The sequence below is a fragment of the Lynx canadensis genome, chromosome A2 (assembly GCF_007474595.2).
Source record: "Lynx canadensis isolate LIC74 chromosome A2, mLynCan4.pri.v2, whole genome shotgun sequence".
Classification (NCBI taxonomy): Eukaryota; Metazoa; Chordata; class Mammalia; order Carnivora; family Felidae; genus Lynx; species Lynx canadensis.
The window spans coordinates 78,610,910-78,627,718 of record NC_044304.2 but is presented as its reverse complement, the minus strand read 5'-3'; the positions used below and the strand labels follow the sequence as shown (position 1 = coordinate 78,627,718).

General features: G+C 39.8%; 1 protein-coding gene across 1 annotated transcript in view; it reads right to left on the bottom strand.

Annotated features, from left to right (window-relative positions):
- Positions 1-2,398: 2,398 nt before the first annotated feature.
- PUS7 (pseudouridine synthase 7) overlaps positions 2,399-16,809 on the bottom strand; it is a 56,285-nt gene continuing 41,874 nt past the window's right edge. The window contains exons 10-16 of the mRNA XM_030307787.2: positions 11,799-11,860; positions 10,543-10,703; positions 9,374-9,500; positions 8,017-8,118; positions 5,420-5,549; positions 4,046-4,137; positions 2,399-3,501 (exon numbers count right to left, since the gene is read on the bottom strand). Coding sequence (XP_030163647.1) covers positions 3,365-3,501; positions 4,046-4,137; positions 5,420-5,549; positions 8,017-8,118; positions 9,374-9,500; positions 10,543-10,703; positions 11,799-11,860 — 811 coding nt within the window. The 3' untranslated portion in view covers positions 2,399-3,364. The remainder of the gene's footprint in view (positions 3,502-4,045; positions 4,138-5,419; positions 5,550-8,016; positions 8,119-9,373; positions 9,501-10,542; positions 10,704-11,798; positions 11,861-16,809) is intronic.

Genomic DNA, 16,809 nt, shown 5'->3' with positions numbered 1-16,809 from the left:
AAATTATCCTCTATGTACTCTTCAGTTAATGAAGGGCAAAACCCGGCCATTCCTAGCTCTGAGTTCTTCCATTGAGCTCTCGTCATGTGTGGTAATGACACGGATACACTGTTTTTATTTCAAAATATGACATATACACACATCAGTAGAGGCTGCGCACACACATGTGCACATACACACACACGTATAAATATTCTATTGTGTACCACAAAGATCCTTATTTTTTTAGTGCAAAATTGGCCACAAAGAGCATTCCAGGACAAAGACCAGTTTGTGCTAGTATGTATTGCTGGCACAACTGGTAAAGGTTTAAAAATTTTTTTTCTTTTAATGTTTATTTTTGAGAGAGAGAGAGAGAAAGAAAGAGAGAGAGAGAGAGACAGCATGAATGGGGGAGGGGCAGAGAGAGAGGGAGACACAGAATCCGAAGCAGGCTCTAGGCTCTCAGCTGTCAGCACAGAGCCCGACACGGGGCTTGAACTCACAGACTGTGAGATCGTGACCTGAGCCGAAGTCGGAGGCTCAACTGACTCAGCCACCCAGCAGCCCCACAACTGGCAAAGGTTGAAGTACCAATGTGCTACTGTAGGTGCTGCTCATTTTTTGGTTGGACTCAACCAGGAAATATTTTTTTCAATTTGTGTAATGACTGTCTAGTTATCCTCTAAAACATAAAACCATGAATAAAATCAGTTGATAGTATGACTATTTAGCTTACTTTTCCATTAGTAAATAGTGCTGAGTTTATATCATAATAAAAAAAATGGTCTTTTGTTATTTCTTTTAGCCAAAAACTTACAAACGAAGGTGTAGTTAGGGATGAGGCTGTTTTCAGGCTTGTAAACTTGCCTCAGAGAAATATCCCCCCTTTGTTAACAATAAAATGTCCTGACATCTCTGCTAAGGCAATGATTGATTCCTGGAGTTAGATAGTGTCCTAGAGTCTCAAAACAGCTCTAAGAGGGGCACCTGGGTGGCTCAGTTGGTTGAGTGACCGGCTCAGGTCATGTTCTCACAGTTTGTGAGTTCGAGCCCCACATCAGGCTTGCTGCTGTCAGCACAGAGCCCACTTCAGATCCTCTGTACCTTTCTCCCTGCTTGCATGCTCCCAAAACTAAAACATTAAAAAAAAAAAAAAAAATGGCTCTAAGACTCTGCCTGATTCACTATCTTCCAGCTGGTATTTAAGAGGAAACATGCACAAACTGTTAGTTGGCTAATGCCAGGGGAAAATGAACTCAACCTATACGGCTCTAAGTATTCTCAGATGAAGAGAACATTTCTGAGTTTGGACTTTTTTTTTTTTCTGGTGATGTAAATTTATAAATGCAGAACTACTGATTGTACTTGCATTAGGCAGAGTTAGGTCCCCTTAATAAGCATGTTCACTAATCAGTCTGATGAAGGAAAATAACTCGGGAGCACTGGAAACTACAAACAGTCCAATACACATTTAATATATTTGGCTTTTGTAGGTAAGAGATTCTTTAGAAACCAGCCAGCCAAAAGGGCTATTTACCATGACATTTCTAATATTTTTCCACCTCTGTAGTGTGATGGATGCCATTAAAACACAAGGGCTGAAAAACAGTCCTGAACTGTCCAGTACCAGATACGGGACAAATGTCACCCACCCTGCTATGGCGTGATGCTCCTGGTACAGAAGGTCTTCTCCATTCTTCTCTCCAGAAAGCACACTGGAAGCAAGTGAGGGGTGTTATTGTAAGAATAACCTTGGGGCGCCTGGGTGGCGCAGTCGGTTAAGCGTCCGACTTCAGCCAGGACACGATCTCGCGGTCCGTGAGTTGGAGCCCCGCGTCAGGCTCTGGGCTGATGGTTCAGAGCCTGGAGCCTGTTTCCAATTCTGTGTCTCCCTCTCTCTCTGCCCCTCCCCCGTTCATGCTCTGTCTCTCTCTGTCCCAAAAATAAATAAAACGTTGAAAAAAAAAAAAAAAAAAAAAGAATAACCTTGAATCCAGTCCATCATTGTCCAAGAGTCGTACAGCCGGACACTCAACTGTATGATTTTCATGACATCTCACACCTGATCATGACACACACCTTTGTGTCGACACCATCTCTGAGGATCCCTCAATCACTTATTGCCTTGCCCTCAGTCTGGGCCAAGGTTTTCATCTGCACTCAGTTTTAGATAACTTATTTAACTTATTAACATAACTAATACAGGGAGCGCCTCAGTGGTTCAGTCGGTTAAGCATCCGACTTTGGCTCAGGTCATGATCTCGCAGTTCATGAGTTTGAGCCCTGCGTTGGGCTCTGTGCTGACAGTGTGGAGCCTGCTCGGAATTCTCTCTTTCTCTCTCTGCCCCTCACCTGCTCGTGCTCTCTCAAAATAAATAAATAAACTTAAAAAAAAAAACCACCCATAACTAGAAAGGAGTTTTAAAAAATATTTATTATATTTTGTTCTAGAAATGGTACAAAATAAAAACTGGTGCAATTATGTCACACATCCTTGGCAAGGCATAGTCAGCCTTTCACACCAGAGAAAAGTTTTACACAATGCCAGAAACGGAAATACCCAAGCCGAAGGTGACAAAGGGTGAGGCTGCTGATCGGAGGAGCCCTTTTGTAAAGGTTTAAAGTTTTCTTCTCTGCTGTCATTTACTTGTGGACAAATACCAGTCCAGTGGAAAGCATTCTGAACATAAAAGGCACCTAGAGTAAAAATCACACCTTGACTAATAAAAATAGCGACACATGTTTACACTGAGAAAAAAGGTCCTATCACGCAACTGTCCTACAAGGCAACGATAATATAAATGCAAAAGCTACTGCAACTAAAAGATCTATCCACACTTACCTAAACCTGGCATGGGAGTTAGATGATGACAGCCACTTTTGCATCTATAACCTGGACATGTTTTATCATCATTTAAATAAGCATGAGTACTGTACTTATAGGCGGGGTGGGGGCATCTATTTATCCATAGTCAAGATTTGCTTTGCTGCATTTTCTCTTAAAATGCATTGCTGCATACTCCATTCATGGCTACATGAAAAATTCATGTCATCCTTTAAGAATGAAGCGAAACTTAAAATTGCAAGTTTAAACCGAAAGTCCTTTTAAATTATCATAAAGCCAAATAAAGCTGATGTTTTACTATGATTTAAGCACCTGAAATATATTCTGATCAATTTATATTCTCTGAGCTAGAATTAGGATCCTCAGGATTTGTATTATGTGTACAAATATTGCAAATTAAGCTAATAAAAACTTGAAAAAATACAAATAATCTTTAGCTACAAAGATCTAAAATACACCTATGGTCTGTACTAAGACAAAAATGAACAAGAAGCCAGCAAACACCAGTCTGCATGTTCTCGTCTGGGGAAAAAGGACTCAGCGGAGCCAGGTGGTGTTCAGCTGGGTCTGGTTCTTGATGCTGGTATCCATTTTTAGCACTTCGCGAATGGCCATGGTAGCGTAGGTAGAAGGAGGAAGAGAAAAATCCATCTTCAGAGCTCTGTATTTGCCTTCTGCCAGGCAAGAAAGAAGAGAACGGTCAGAAAAGGAAGGCAGCTGCAGAGAGACTGGGGCGAGTCATATAATTGCTACAGAGAGGAAAGAACTGGGCTCTTCTGCAGGCACCACCTCCCGTGGGGCCTCAGAGAATAAAATGTAGAAGTGAGATCAGAAGTATATGATCCAGCCGAATCCCGACAGTAATTCTACTTGGAACCTTCAAGAAGGGCACAGGGTGGAAACAGACGAGGGAATGGCAGCCAGAAGTTGACAATGACAATGCAGATTTCATGTTTTAGACTCTGTTCCTGGATATTCCCTCACCTTTGTTCACTCAGTGGGGGAGGAAATATTCAACCACCTAATACCATAATGTTCATTCATTTTCAGTGAAATCTATTGTTCTAATCACCTGACATCAAGCTATAACCACGAAACCAAGATGACAAAACACAAAATAGCAATCACTGGGCAGGTGGAAGGTGGCAGTTTAATTTATGTTTTCGTCTGAGAAAATGTTTCAAAGTTGACACAGGGCTGACGGCTGAGTAAACTTACCAGAAGCAAACACCGGTGGTGGTTTCCCTTCTAGGTTGTCCACATCTGTGTTGAAGAGTGGAATTTTGGGATCATCATATGCAACGACTTCCCTTCAAAACACACAAATAAAGTGTGAATGCAAACTTCTATGAAAGGAACTAAAACTGCTCATCACCATTTTCTTAGAAAGGAAAAAACACACAGGCCTGTGTAAGGAATTCTAAGGGGAAGCTGTTCAATAACAGAACAGGGCCAGATTTTACATGTAAGTATTGCTTTTGTATGATATACAACAAGATGACAAATGATGCCAGACTATGTTAAAAAAAATGTAAAATGCTTCCTTAGGATGGAAATTCTTTTTCTATGTAGGTGGAAACTTCACTTGGTGAAGATGTGAATTAGTAATGGCATTTGTATCTTCTCCACGGTGGTCATCACTTCTAACAGCACCGTGTTACTCACCAGAAACAGCTCTCTGGGGTGGGGAAGACCAAATCCAACCTGGCCAACCTCATCCCACAACCCAGAGATGGAGACAGGGAAGAGAGAGAATCTCCCGGCAATGGACAACTAATTCAGGATTTAGTTTTTAAAATTATCAAACAGAACTGAGTTTTATAAAATTATCAAATAAATATACTGAAATATTTTAAATGAGTTAATACATGTATGTTTTTTTGTTCAGAACATATTAAAACAAACAGATCAGTGTTTGAAACTCATAGCTAATTCGGAATAAAGGTAGCTTGCTCAGGGATAGCTTTATAAGCAAATCTTAGTTTTTTCAAAGTAGGGAAAAAGTTTAAATGTTTCTTCCTTTTTTTTTTTTAAAGCCTGATGCGGGCTCAAACTCACGAACTATGAGATCATGACCTGAGCTGAAGTCAGACACTTAATTGACTGAGCCACCCAGGTGCCCCTTCTTCCTTTTTATTAACGTTTATTTTTATTTTTGAGAGAGAGAGAGAGAGAGAGAGAGAGAGAGATCTCACAAGCGCGTGCATGTGTGCAAGCAGGGGAGGGGCAGAGAGAGAGGGAGACATAGAATCCGAAGCAGGCTCCAGGCTCTGAGCCTGACGCTGGGTTTAAACCCATGGAATGCGTGATCATGACCTGAGCCAAGGTCAAACACTTAACCCACTGAGCCACCCAGGCGCCCCACTCTGCATAGATCTTCAATAATTTAGCAAGGTCTATAAAATGTAAACTTAACCACTTACACTCGTTTGTTTCCTGATGATTGAAAAATGCAAGTAGAAGTAATAATGATAATAGTAACAAGTAATGCTTCTATGCCAGGTTGTCAACACTGGACAATAAACATGTGATGCAAAAGCTTTAAATCTCACATTGTAATTCAGTTCTACTTCCTTCCAGACTATCACTCACCAACTGACATTCTGAGGACGAATAATGATCTTTCGGTAGGCTCCTGATAAGGAGTAATCTCGAATTTTGTGTCTCATGTTGTCAATATCCAGATTGTCTGCTGTGAGCATTTCCCTGTAGGCTTCGCTAACTGTAAGATACAAAAAGTTAGCTGGAATGCAGCATGTGAGCAAGCCACCTTCTGTCAGACCACAAATAAATTCATAGCATCCTAACATATTAGTCCCTCTCATTTATAATCCAGCCTGTTCTCTAGAATCAAAATTTAGGGATTAACTACTAGGACTAGATGTCTCCAGCTTAGATTTGAGCAACTTGTAAGTTATCTCTCATAAGCAGCCACAGTATCTGGGGTGTAAGGTTCTCAAGCTAACTATAAAAGGCCATTTCAAGAGAAGTTATTAACCTATAATTTATACATGCTCAGAGTTGGAAGAGAGCATGTACAGAGGCCTCCAATTCCTGAAGAAGGCAGTTATAAATAAATGTACAAAAATAAGAGACCTGGGAAAACAATCTGGCTCACCCTCGCCCCTGATGTGGAATCTTTTTTATAACACCTGAGAGAGAGTCACCCGGCCTTTGCTTGCAGGTTGCCATTTACGGTAACGTCTTTGTGAGGCTCACCAATTGTTAGAAAGTTCCTTATTCCAAGCTGAAATCTGTCTTTTTATAACTTCTGTTCACTGCTTTGCAACACAGCAGGTTAACTGCCCTTTTTCACATGTTCACACAAGTGCTGGACCTTTAAGCCGTATCTTCTTTAGGCCACACACACGTTCTTTCAACTGTCCCTCTTCTGACATTGCTGTATTCTCCACAAAACCCTTCATCTGCCTCAGGGTAGCAGAATGATGTTCAATAAGAACTCCAGATACTTTTTATATGGACTACTATCAAGCCGGACCTTTACAGAAGTAAGAATTTATATTTAACTCTATTAAATGCCTTCTGTAGTTCTTTTAAAAAATTTACTTTTTATACAATTAGTATTAACAGTTTTGGGTAACATAACTTGCAAACATGATAAGCAGATTTTTAAAAAATGTTTATTTACATTTGAGACAGAGAGAGAGAGTGCACGAGCAGGGAAGGGGCAGAGAGAGAGGGAGACACAGAACCTGAAGCAGCCTATAGGCTCTGAGCTGTCAGCACAGAGCCCGACGCGGGGCTCGAACCCATGAACTGTGAGATCATGATCTGAGTTGAAGTTGGACACTTAACCTACCGAGCCACCCAGGCACCCTGCAGATTTCTTATTCAAGTTATTCATAAAAAATATTGGGTAGACCAGGGTCAAGGAAAGACTCCCTCACAACGTATCTCTAAGACAACAGGGATCCCTAAATTGAGCACTGCTGGATGCCAAGCACGCACATGTAACCGATCCACATGCCCATCCAGTCTACGAGCCCCTGTCTTCGCCACAAGGATTCCATGAACAGACTTTGTCAAAAGCTGTATTGAATTTATGGCTTAAATGGCATTACCCTGTGCCATAGGGTAGGCAGACTGTTCCCCTCCCCCTCCCCCCTCCTATTCATTCCCTCCTCCTTTTCTCTGCTTTCTCTCAGTGAAGTCAACCTCACATAAGAATTAGAAGCGCAGCAATCTGATTATATTAATATGTAAGTGGCAGATGACTAACTTTTGTCAGTATTTGCAGTATCAAAGAAGGGTGTTAATTCCTAAGCATTCTGTAACTTGTATGGTTACAAGGAATATAACATTGATAAGCAAAATAATCATTCTGACCCCTCGAGAGAAAAAATGTCTTTTTTTTGTTTTTTTAAGTTTTTACTCATTTGAAAGAGACAAAGGCAGTGTGAGTAGGGAGGGGCAGAGAGAGCGAGAGAGAGGGGGGGGGGGGGGGAGGGAGAGAGAGAATTGCAAGCAGGCTGCGTGCTGCCAGCATACAGAATCTGACACGGAGCTCTAACTCCCAAAACCTCAAGATAATAACCTGAGCAGAAGTCAGCCCCTTAGCTGAAGGAGCCACCCAGGAGCCCCTCCACCATTTTGTTTCTTAATTTAAATTACCCAGGGGCACCTGACTGACTTAGTGGAACATACAACTCTTGAACTTGGGGTACTTAAGTTCGAACCCCATGTTGGGTGTAGAGATTACCTAAAAATAAAAATTTTTTAAAAATTATCCATTTGAGGGGCGCCTGGGTGGCTCAGTCGGTTAAGTGTCCGACTTCGGGTCAGGTCATGATCTCATGGTTCGTGGGTTTGAGACCCGCATCGGGCTTTGTGCTGACAGCTCAGAGCCTGGAGCCTGTTTCGGATTCTGTGTCTCCCTCTAGTCTCTGCCCCTCCCTCACTCATGCTCTGTCTCCCTCTGTCTCAAAAATAAACATTAAAAAAAATAAAAAAAAATTATCCACTTGAATACCTTTCAGGGAGACTTTATATACGTAAACATAGTTTATAAATGTTTGAAATCTAAACATTTTCAAGTCTGACAGAAATGAAAGTTCTAAAATCATATTTAAAGTACTGATTTTTTCCCCTCTCTCTATTCTTGGTGGCTGGTAAGTGGCTTAAATATGTCAGGCTTTGTTTTATCTACTTTCCCCTGACAGGGAACTTACTTTTATGCTTTGGGTAGATAACATCGAAACCAGGCAAAGGCATTACCACATCATGGATGGAGTAATTATTAACATCTTCTTCATCAACATAGGTGGCTGTAGCTGCAAATTGACACACAGATAAATTAAGAAAAACTACGAAAATAGGTGATATTTTCATGAGCTTGATCTTCAAAAATTATATGCAAGCTGACACAGGATGAGTGGCCTACAAAATTGAAGGAAATTAAGTTAGATACCTTTCTGTCTTTTCTGCTCTACCCAAGAAATAAAATCATGGATTCATAACAAGTGGAAAGTAAAAAAAAACAAAAAACAAAAAACAAAAAAACAAACAACATTTATTTCTCAGCTGCACCCTTATGTTTTTAGAATGCTTTAAAAAAACAAGCTGCTTTCCCCTTTTTAAACAACCCTACGAAATACTATCTGGAAAGCTATCGCCATTGGATGCATTTTGATAAAAGAATAATTTTAAATCAGTCTGCGTTTAGAGGATGAAATGTGATGGCATATGGGACATTAAAACACACTGGATGTAATCAACATTGGAGGAGATTAAAAACTATTAATCCAGGATAATCAAAATTTCTCAACAGGACCCTTAGTGGATTTACTGGGTATACATGTAGATGAACAGGCTATGTCTTCAGACAGGAGAAGGGCGGCTGGGTGTGCCAGAACATGGACTTTGGAAACAGGCCGACTTTGATTCTGAATCTCTGCCTTTTCTTTTTTTAACCAGATGTGGAATCTTGTGAATCTTGTCTGAAGAACACAGGGAACACTTCACAGAATACTGCGAGCTTTAAACCAGAAGAGGTAGGCAAAGGGCTTAACACAAGGCCTGACACAAGGTGGGGGCTCAGCATCAGAGGGGATCAGCTGTGTGTTTTATGAACATTGCCGGCACAGAGTACGCACTAAGTGTCTGTTACGTCACGGCCCGCGTGTGAAGTGAGCTCTGGTCGAGCGCTGCCTTACAGAAACTCTTTAAAACTGGCGGACAACAGCTGAGGCGCCAAGGCAAGTCCAGAAGTATAGAGGAGTATTTGCTAGGCCCAGATTAAAGTTTAGAAAAAGACTTAAAGACAACATCTCATTCAAATCTTCTTCTAGCCAAGAAAATGGAGGCCCAGAGACCCAGAAGAGAATCAGGCGCTTACTCAAATCGTATGCATATTTTGATTAGAGATACAGATGCAAAGTGTTCCGTCTGAGCTTACAATGCCTTTCCATTTAACCTTACTAGACACCCCCCACCCTCCCCAAGCAGTGGCCAGGCTGGATTTTAAGCACTAGTGTCAAATGACTGAACCCTAGTTTGGTGGAGTCAGGAGGATATCTGCCTTTTTACCTCCTTTGAGAACGAGGTCCCCCGGGACGGGTCTCAGTCCATACTCCTCTATCCTCTTGCTTACCATGTTATTCCACACATAGCTTTGGTAGCTATGAATATACATTAAGCGATTATTTCTTGGTATCTGGAGGGAAGGATAAAAAACAAGCAAGGAAAAAAATACATGTTCTGAATATTAAAAGTACTGTACTTTCCCAGGCCTCCCACTTGCTCAGTGGTGACCCTAGAACAAGAAGCTCGTAGCTCAAATCTCATCTCTGTAAAGGCTTATAGCAACAGCGAATGATGCACGGCAACCAATTTTAGAGACAGAACTCCTCCGACTACGGGGTGCTCATGGTCAGCTTCCATGGCGGCAGCTCCCACATGTTCATGCAAATAAAGCAAGTCCTGTGGAGCTCACACCCTAAACCAAAGACACGGCCCTCAAAGTCTAGAAATTCACACATTGGTTAGTTACACAGCAAACAGTGCTTCCTTCCTGATAATGGCCGTGGAGGGAGAAAATCTGAATGACTGAACTGACAACTGACTTCATGCAGTAAAAATTCTTTCTTGTTTACCAGGGGAAGAGTAAATGAGACGTTAAGTTTAAGAGTTAACCTTTAGTCCACGAGGGATCACAGCCATCTGAACACTGGCAGAGGCCACACTTGCCAAGACGGTACCCACTCCTGAACAACCACGAAGAAACCAAACTAAAACGTAATCACTAGGGCGCTTCCCGTGCAACCTCTTACTGAGGCAGGTTGCAGTCCTGATGCTGGACAATGATCAAGAAGTGCACCCTAAGATGGATTCTGAATTTCTCAAGTAGCAAGATACTTAAAATTAAATTTAAGTTAAATTTCCTTAAATTAAATTCCTTAAGTTAAATTTAATTAAATTTAAATTAAATTTCCTTGTAGGCAGTATTTACCACTTTCATGCTTTTCTCAGCCCTCCATGTGAATAACTGTTGCCAACGCCACCCACACCCACCACCCTCCCTCGTCACCATTCAGGGTACACACAAGGATCACTCAGGTAACACACGTCTCCGAGATCACCAAAGGATCCTTATTTACCTTCCGCTCTTCTAAAATTTAGTAAAATATTTAAAGGTAAAATTTAAAAAGAATTAAGCCACCTCAAGTCATTTGCCTGACTTCACAAATAGCACTCACTATGCCAAATGCAGAGACTATATTCTTCATTCCATATTTTGAAAGTCCTCGCAGCAGCTGCCCTTCCACACACCTTTTGACAGGTAGTTTTCTGAGGGCAGCAGCTGGGTCTTTGGTCTTCGCCCACTCTTCCCTGCACTTAACCAAGTAGCCCTTTTCAGCTGGGGGGAAAAAAAAGTTGTGTTAAAACAATTTATGAAATGGACGGATTTCCGTAACTTTAACGCGCTTCCTAGAGAACACAAAATTAGAAAATGCTCTTTGTAACACAGGTACTCTGAACAGATTCTGCTCATTGAGAATACCTGTCAGGAGGTGAGAAGGTGGGACGGGGAGAATGTACAGAATGAAACAGCTTCGTTGATATTAGCCCCCCCGCCACCTCCAGTATTGAAAGTCCATTACTGTCCCCTTATCACGGCTGATTTAACAGAAGACAAAACCCAGGGAGCCTTTTCTCCTTTCTCTTCTTCTACTGTGTTGGCAAATTTGATAGGAACTCTCCTTAAAAGTAGGCAACTTTGTCTCTTTAATTTGGAAATGAATAATTACCCAAAGGGACTAAATATTTTGATAATTTGTAAAGTAGTATTTAAATCATTTTTTAGATGATATGAATTTAGACGTACTTTCTGGAAAGTAGCTAACAAACTAAAATCTTCAACACTTTTTGCCCAGTTTTTAATTTCTACTACACTATGCTTTAACAAATTAACCACAAGTGAGATGTGTTTGGATTCCTGCACGTTCAGGGGTTTAGTAGTGTATGGGGCAAAAGAAATATATTTGTTTATGAATTAATATATTAGATGAACTAAAGAGTTAAACACAGGATACAAATTATAAATCTCAAATATATACATAAAATTTGTGAAAAAATAAACTATCCTTTTAACTTTACTATAAAAACAATTAAAAAAATTTTTTTTAACATTTATTTATTTTTGAGACAGAGAGAGACAGAGCATGAATGGGGGAGAGACAGAGAGAGAGGGAGACACAGAATCTGAAGCAGGCTCCAGGCTCTGAGCTGTCAACACAGCCCGACGTGGGGCTGGAACTCACAGAGCGGGAGATCATGACCTGAGCTCAAGTCAGACGCCCAACCGACTGAGCCACCCAGGAGCCCCAAAAACAATTTTTAAAATTTCTGAAATACCTACCTAATATACACAGATATTTTTTATTCAAAGCAATTCCACAAATACCTAACAAGATATTCTATTTTTTTTCATTAACATGAATTTTATTCTTACCTCCAGAACGGGGTTTCAATATTAAATCCATGACTTCAGTCCAGGAATTCTGTAATATAGCTCTAAAATGAAACAGCATTTATTTTACTTTAATTTTTTCTACTTAATTTTACATTATTTTACTTAATTTTGCATTAAGATAAATTTTATATGCTGAAATTTATGGAGTAAAAAATTGTGTTAAAATTCTATATATTTTATTAAACTTAAAAATAAGCTGAAAAACTAATGATATAGGTTTCAAATGTAAATGAGAAAAGAACTCAAAAGAGAGAAGGAAATTAAGAATGTTTACTTATTAACATTTAACATCACATCAACTTCTATTTTTATTTATTTATTTAAATGTTTATTTATTTTGAGGGAGAGAGAGAGAGGGAGGGTGGGTGCAGAGAGAGGGTGGGGAGAGAATCCCAAGCAGTCTCCACACTATCATCACAAAGCCTGATGCGGGGCTCGATCCCATGAACCACAAGATCATGATTTGAGCCAAAACCAAGAGTTGGTCGCTTAACCAGCTGAGCCACCCAGATGCCCCTTATGTCACAGGTTTTAAAAGCTATAATAGTAAATACTACCAAGTCATTAAACTGTTAAACATGGTATCTGTACAAATCTGTACTAAAACTTATTTGAAACCTCTCAAGAAATTTCTCCCCTGTGTTAAATACCTTCTTGCCTAAACAAAGAGTAACACTTTATCCTTCCCTATTATTCTGGCCCAAATGGAAACATCTTTACTTTTGTTGGTTATAAGTTATACATGCTTCTTAAAAATTAAACAGTACATAAGAAAGGTTACCTGTAATCTAATTTAACACTTTATTATTTTTTAATGTTCATTTATTTTTAGAGATAGAGTGTGAGTGGGGGAGGGGAAGAGAGAGAGGGAGATACAGGATCAGAAGCAGGCTCCAGGCTCCTAGCTGTCAGCACAGAGCCTGACACGGGGCTTGAACTCACAGACCGCGAGATCACGATCTGAGCCGAAGTCGGACACTTAACTGACTGAGCCACTCAGGTGCCCCTAAATTAACACTTTAGAGTGTATTTTTCATGACTTTTTAAAAAAGATTTTTAAGTAATCTCTATATCCAACATGAGGACTGAACTCACAACCCTGAAATTTAAGAGTCATGTGCTACACCAACTGAGCCAGACAGACACCCCCATGACTTTTCTTGATACATCTATAAGTGTACACAATTTTTTCTTTAACTTTTATTGTACTATCTTTGGCCTTGCAAAAATTCTATTTTGCCTATCATATCTGTGATTTTTTTCTGTTAAGATATTTGGTCTTGGGAGTTATGCTTAGAGAGGCCTTCCTGACCATAAGAATATAGAAATACCTATTAATTTTAGTTTTAGTTAACTAGGGTTTTAGTTTTTCGTATTTAAGTTAACCCATATGGGATACTTTTGTATATTAAAGTGTATAAAATGCTGTTTGGTATCTGATGATGTGCTCATATGGATTATTTATCCACTAATGTGATTAATTACATAACAGATTTTCTACTACTGGCCATCCTTGCGTTCCTGGAACAAGCCATGCTCTATCAGTCTTTAAATATTCTCCTGGGTGACACATTATGTAGCTGGCTAGGCTATCTGCAACACCTCCCAAGAGAAGAGAGTTCTAACTCAGGACTAGGCATTGGTCTGCCAGGTATCATAGAAGGAGCTGTCTTTATTCAAAAACCTTTGTTATCTGGCTGGCCACTTGATTTTGTAAATACTTTTATTGTAAAGCAGCTGCACTCAGCCATTTACACACTGTGTATGACTGGTTCACACTGTTTTAACAGTGGAGGTGAGTTGTTCTATGAACACTCCACGGCCCACAAAGCCTAAAACATTTACTATGTGGCCCTTGGCAGAACAAGTCTGCCAACAAGTGGTACAAAATATTGCAAAGTTTAAGATGCTACCATATACATGCAAGTTCCATATACACTGCCATATTAAATATTCGCAGATGTGGTTACAATAGGCCATTCTATCTGGCCCACTACACATTAAGATGTTTTCTACTTTCCCTATGTTCTCTTTCTTTACCTTCCTTTTTTAAAAAAAATTTTAAATCTTTATTTATTATTTTTGAGAGAGAGAAACAGCATGAGCAGGGGAAGAACGGAGAGAGAGGGAAACATAGAATCCGAAGCAAGCTCCAGGGGCTCAAACCTATGAACTGTGAGATCATGACCTGAGCCGAAGTTGGACACTTAACCGACTGAGCTACCCAGGCGCCCTATTATTTACCTTCCTTTTTTAAAAAATTGTATAAAATACATATAACATCGAACTCATCATTTTAGCCACTTTGAAGTGTACAGTTCTATGGCACTAAGTACGTTCATATTGCCGTGAACAGTACTACCTGCCTCCAGAACTTTTACATCTTCCTCAACTGAAACTCTGCACACATTAAACATTAATTCCCATTTCTTCCTTCTCCCAGCTCCTGGCAACCAGCACTCCACCTTGCGTATGCGTCTAGCCATTCTAGGTCCTCACGTAAGAGGGATTACAGTTATTTGTCCTTTTGTGACTGGCTAATTTAGCATAAAGGTCTTCAAGGTTTATAATCTTGTAGCATGTGTCACAAATTCCTTCCTGTCAAGGCTGAATGATATTCCATTGAATCTATGTACCATGTTTTGTTTATGCATTCACTTGTTAATGGAAAGTTGGTTGCTTCCTTCTTCTGGCTATTGTGAACAGTGCTCAAAAACACAGGCATATAAATATATCTGTTGAGTGTTTGCTTTCACTTCTTTTGGGTATATACTCATAAATGGAATTTATGGACTATACACTAATTCTACATTTAATTTTTTGAAGAGACACCGTATCATTTTCCATACAGACTGTACCACTTACATTCCTACCAGCAGCGCACAAGGGTTCCCATTTCTCCACATGTTCAACACTTGTTTTATTGTCTTTTTTTTTTTAACTAATGGCGTTTCTAATGGGTATATAGTATCTCATTGTGATTTTGATTTGCATTTCCTTAATGATTGGTAATACTGAGCATCTTTTCATTATTAGCTTATTAGTCATTAATGTATCTTCTTGGAAGAGGGGCGCCTGGGTGGCTCAGTTGGGTGTCTCACTTCAGCTCAGGTCATGATCTCATGGTCTGTGAGTTCAAGTCCCCCGTCAGTCTCTCTGCTGACAGTTCAGTCTGGAGCCTGCTTCGGATTTTCTGTCTCCCTATCTGCCTCTCCTCTGCTCACATTGTCTCTCTCTCTCAAAAATAAACATTACAAATATTTAAAAAATATGTATCTTCTTGGAAGAAAGTTCAAGTTCTTTGCCCATTTTAAATCAGGTTATTTTGTTGTTGTGTTGTAGGAACTCTATATATTTTGGATATTAACCCCTCATCAGATATATAATTTGCAAACATTTTCTCCCCTTCTGTGGGTTGCTTTTTCATTCTGTTGATAGTGTCCTTTGGACACAAAAACTTTTTATTTTCTTAAATTTAAATTTTATTTAAGTTTTAGTTAACATACTGTGAAATACTGGTTTCAGGAGAATTCAGTGATTCATCACTTCCATACAACACCCAGTGGTCATCACAAGTGCTCTCCTTAGAACCCATCACCCATCTGTCTCATCTCCCACCGAGCTCCCTCGATCAACCCTGTTTCTTCTCTATCATTAAGAGTTTCTTGTGGTTTATTTGCCTCTCTTCCTTTCCTCCCACCCCTTCCATACATTCATCTATTTTGTTTCTTAAATTTCACATATGTCTGAAATCATATAGTATTTGTCTTTCTCTGACTTATTTTGCTTAGCATGATATGTGCTAGCTTCATCCACATCATTGCAAATGGCGAGATTTCATTCTTTGTGAAGGCTGAATAATATTCCATTGTACATATATATACACATCTTCTTCTTTTTTTTTTTTTTCAACGTTTATTTATTTTTGGGACAGAGAGAGACAGAGCATGAACGGGGGAGGGGCAGAGAGAGAGGGAGACACAGAATCGGAAACAGGCTCCAGGCTCTGAGCCATCAGCCCAGAGCCTGACGCGGGGCTCGAACTCGCGGACGAGATCGTGACCTGGCTGAAGTCAGATGCTTAACCGACTGCGCCACCCAGGCACCCCCACATCTTCTTTATCCATTCATCAGTCAATGGACATTTGGGCTCTCTCCATAGTTTGGCTATTGTTGATAATGCTGCTATGAACACTGGGGTGCAGGTACCCCTTTGAATTTTATTTTTGTATTCCTTGGGGAAATACCTAATAGTGCAATTGCTGGATCATAGGGTAGTTCTATTTTTAGTTTTGAGGAACCTCCATACTGTTCTCCAGAGTGGCTGCACCAGTTTTCATTCCCACCAACAATGCAAGAGGGTTCCTGTTTCTTCACACCCTTGCCAATATCTGTTGCTTCTTGTGTAATTCTAGCCATTCTGGTAGGTGTGAGGTGGTATCCCATCATGTTTTTGATTTGTATTTCTATCTGTATTTTGATTTGTATTTTGATGATGAGTGATGTCGAGCATCTTTTCATGTCTGTTAGCCATCTGGATATTGTACACAAATATCTTAAATTTTATGGAGTCCAACCTATTTTTTTCTTTTGGTGTTATAACCAAGAAATTGGCAACCAAATGTCATGAGGTTTTCCCGTTTTCTTCTAATTTTATAGTTGTAGCTCTTATGTTTAGGTCTTTGATCTATATTAATTCTGGTAAATGGTGTACGATAAGGGTCCAACTTCATTTTTTAATGTTTATACCCAATCTCCCCAACACAACTTACTGAAAAGACAGTCCTTTACCATTGAATGGTCTTGTCATCCTTGTTATTTGACCATATATGCAAAGATCTATTACACCTTTAAAGAAAAATGTTTTACTTAGGTGTAATTCATGTATCCATATAATTCATCCATTTAAGTACACAATATAATGGCTTATTGTATACTCACAGAATTGTGCAACATCACACAATCAATTCTGGAACATTTTTATCACCCA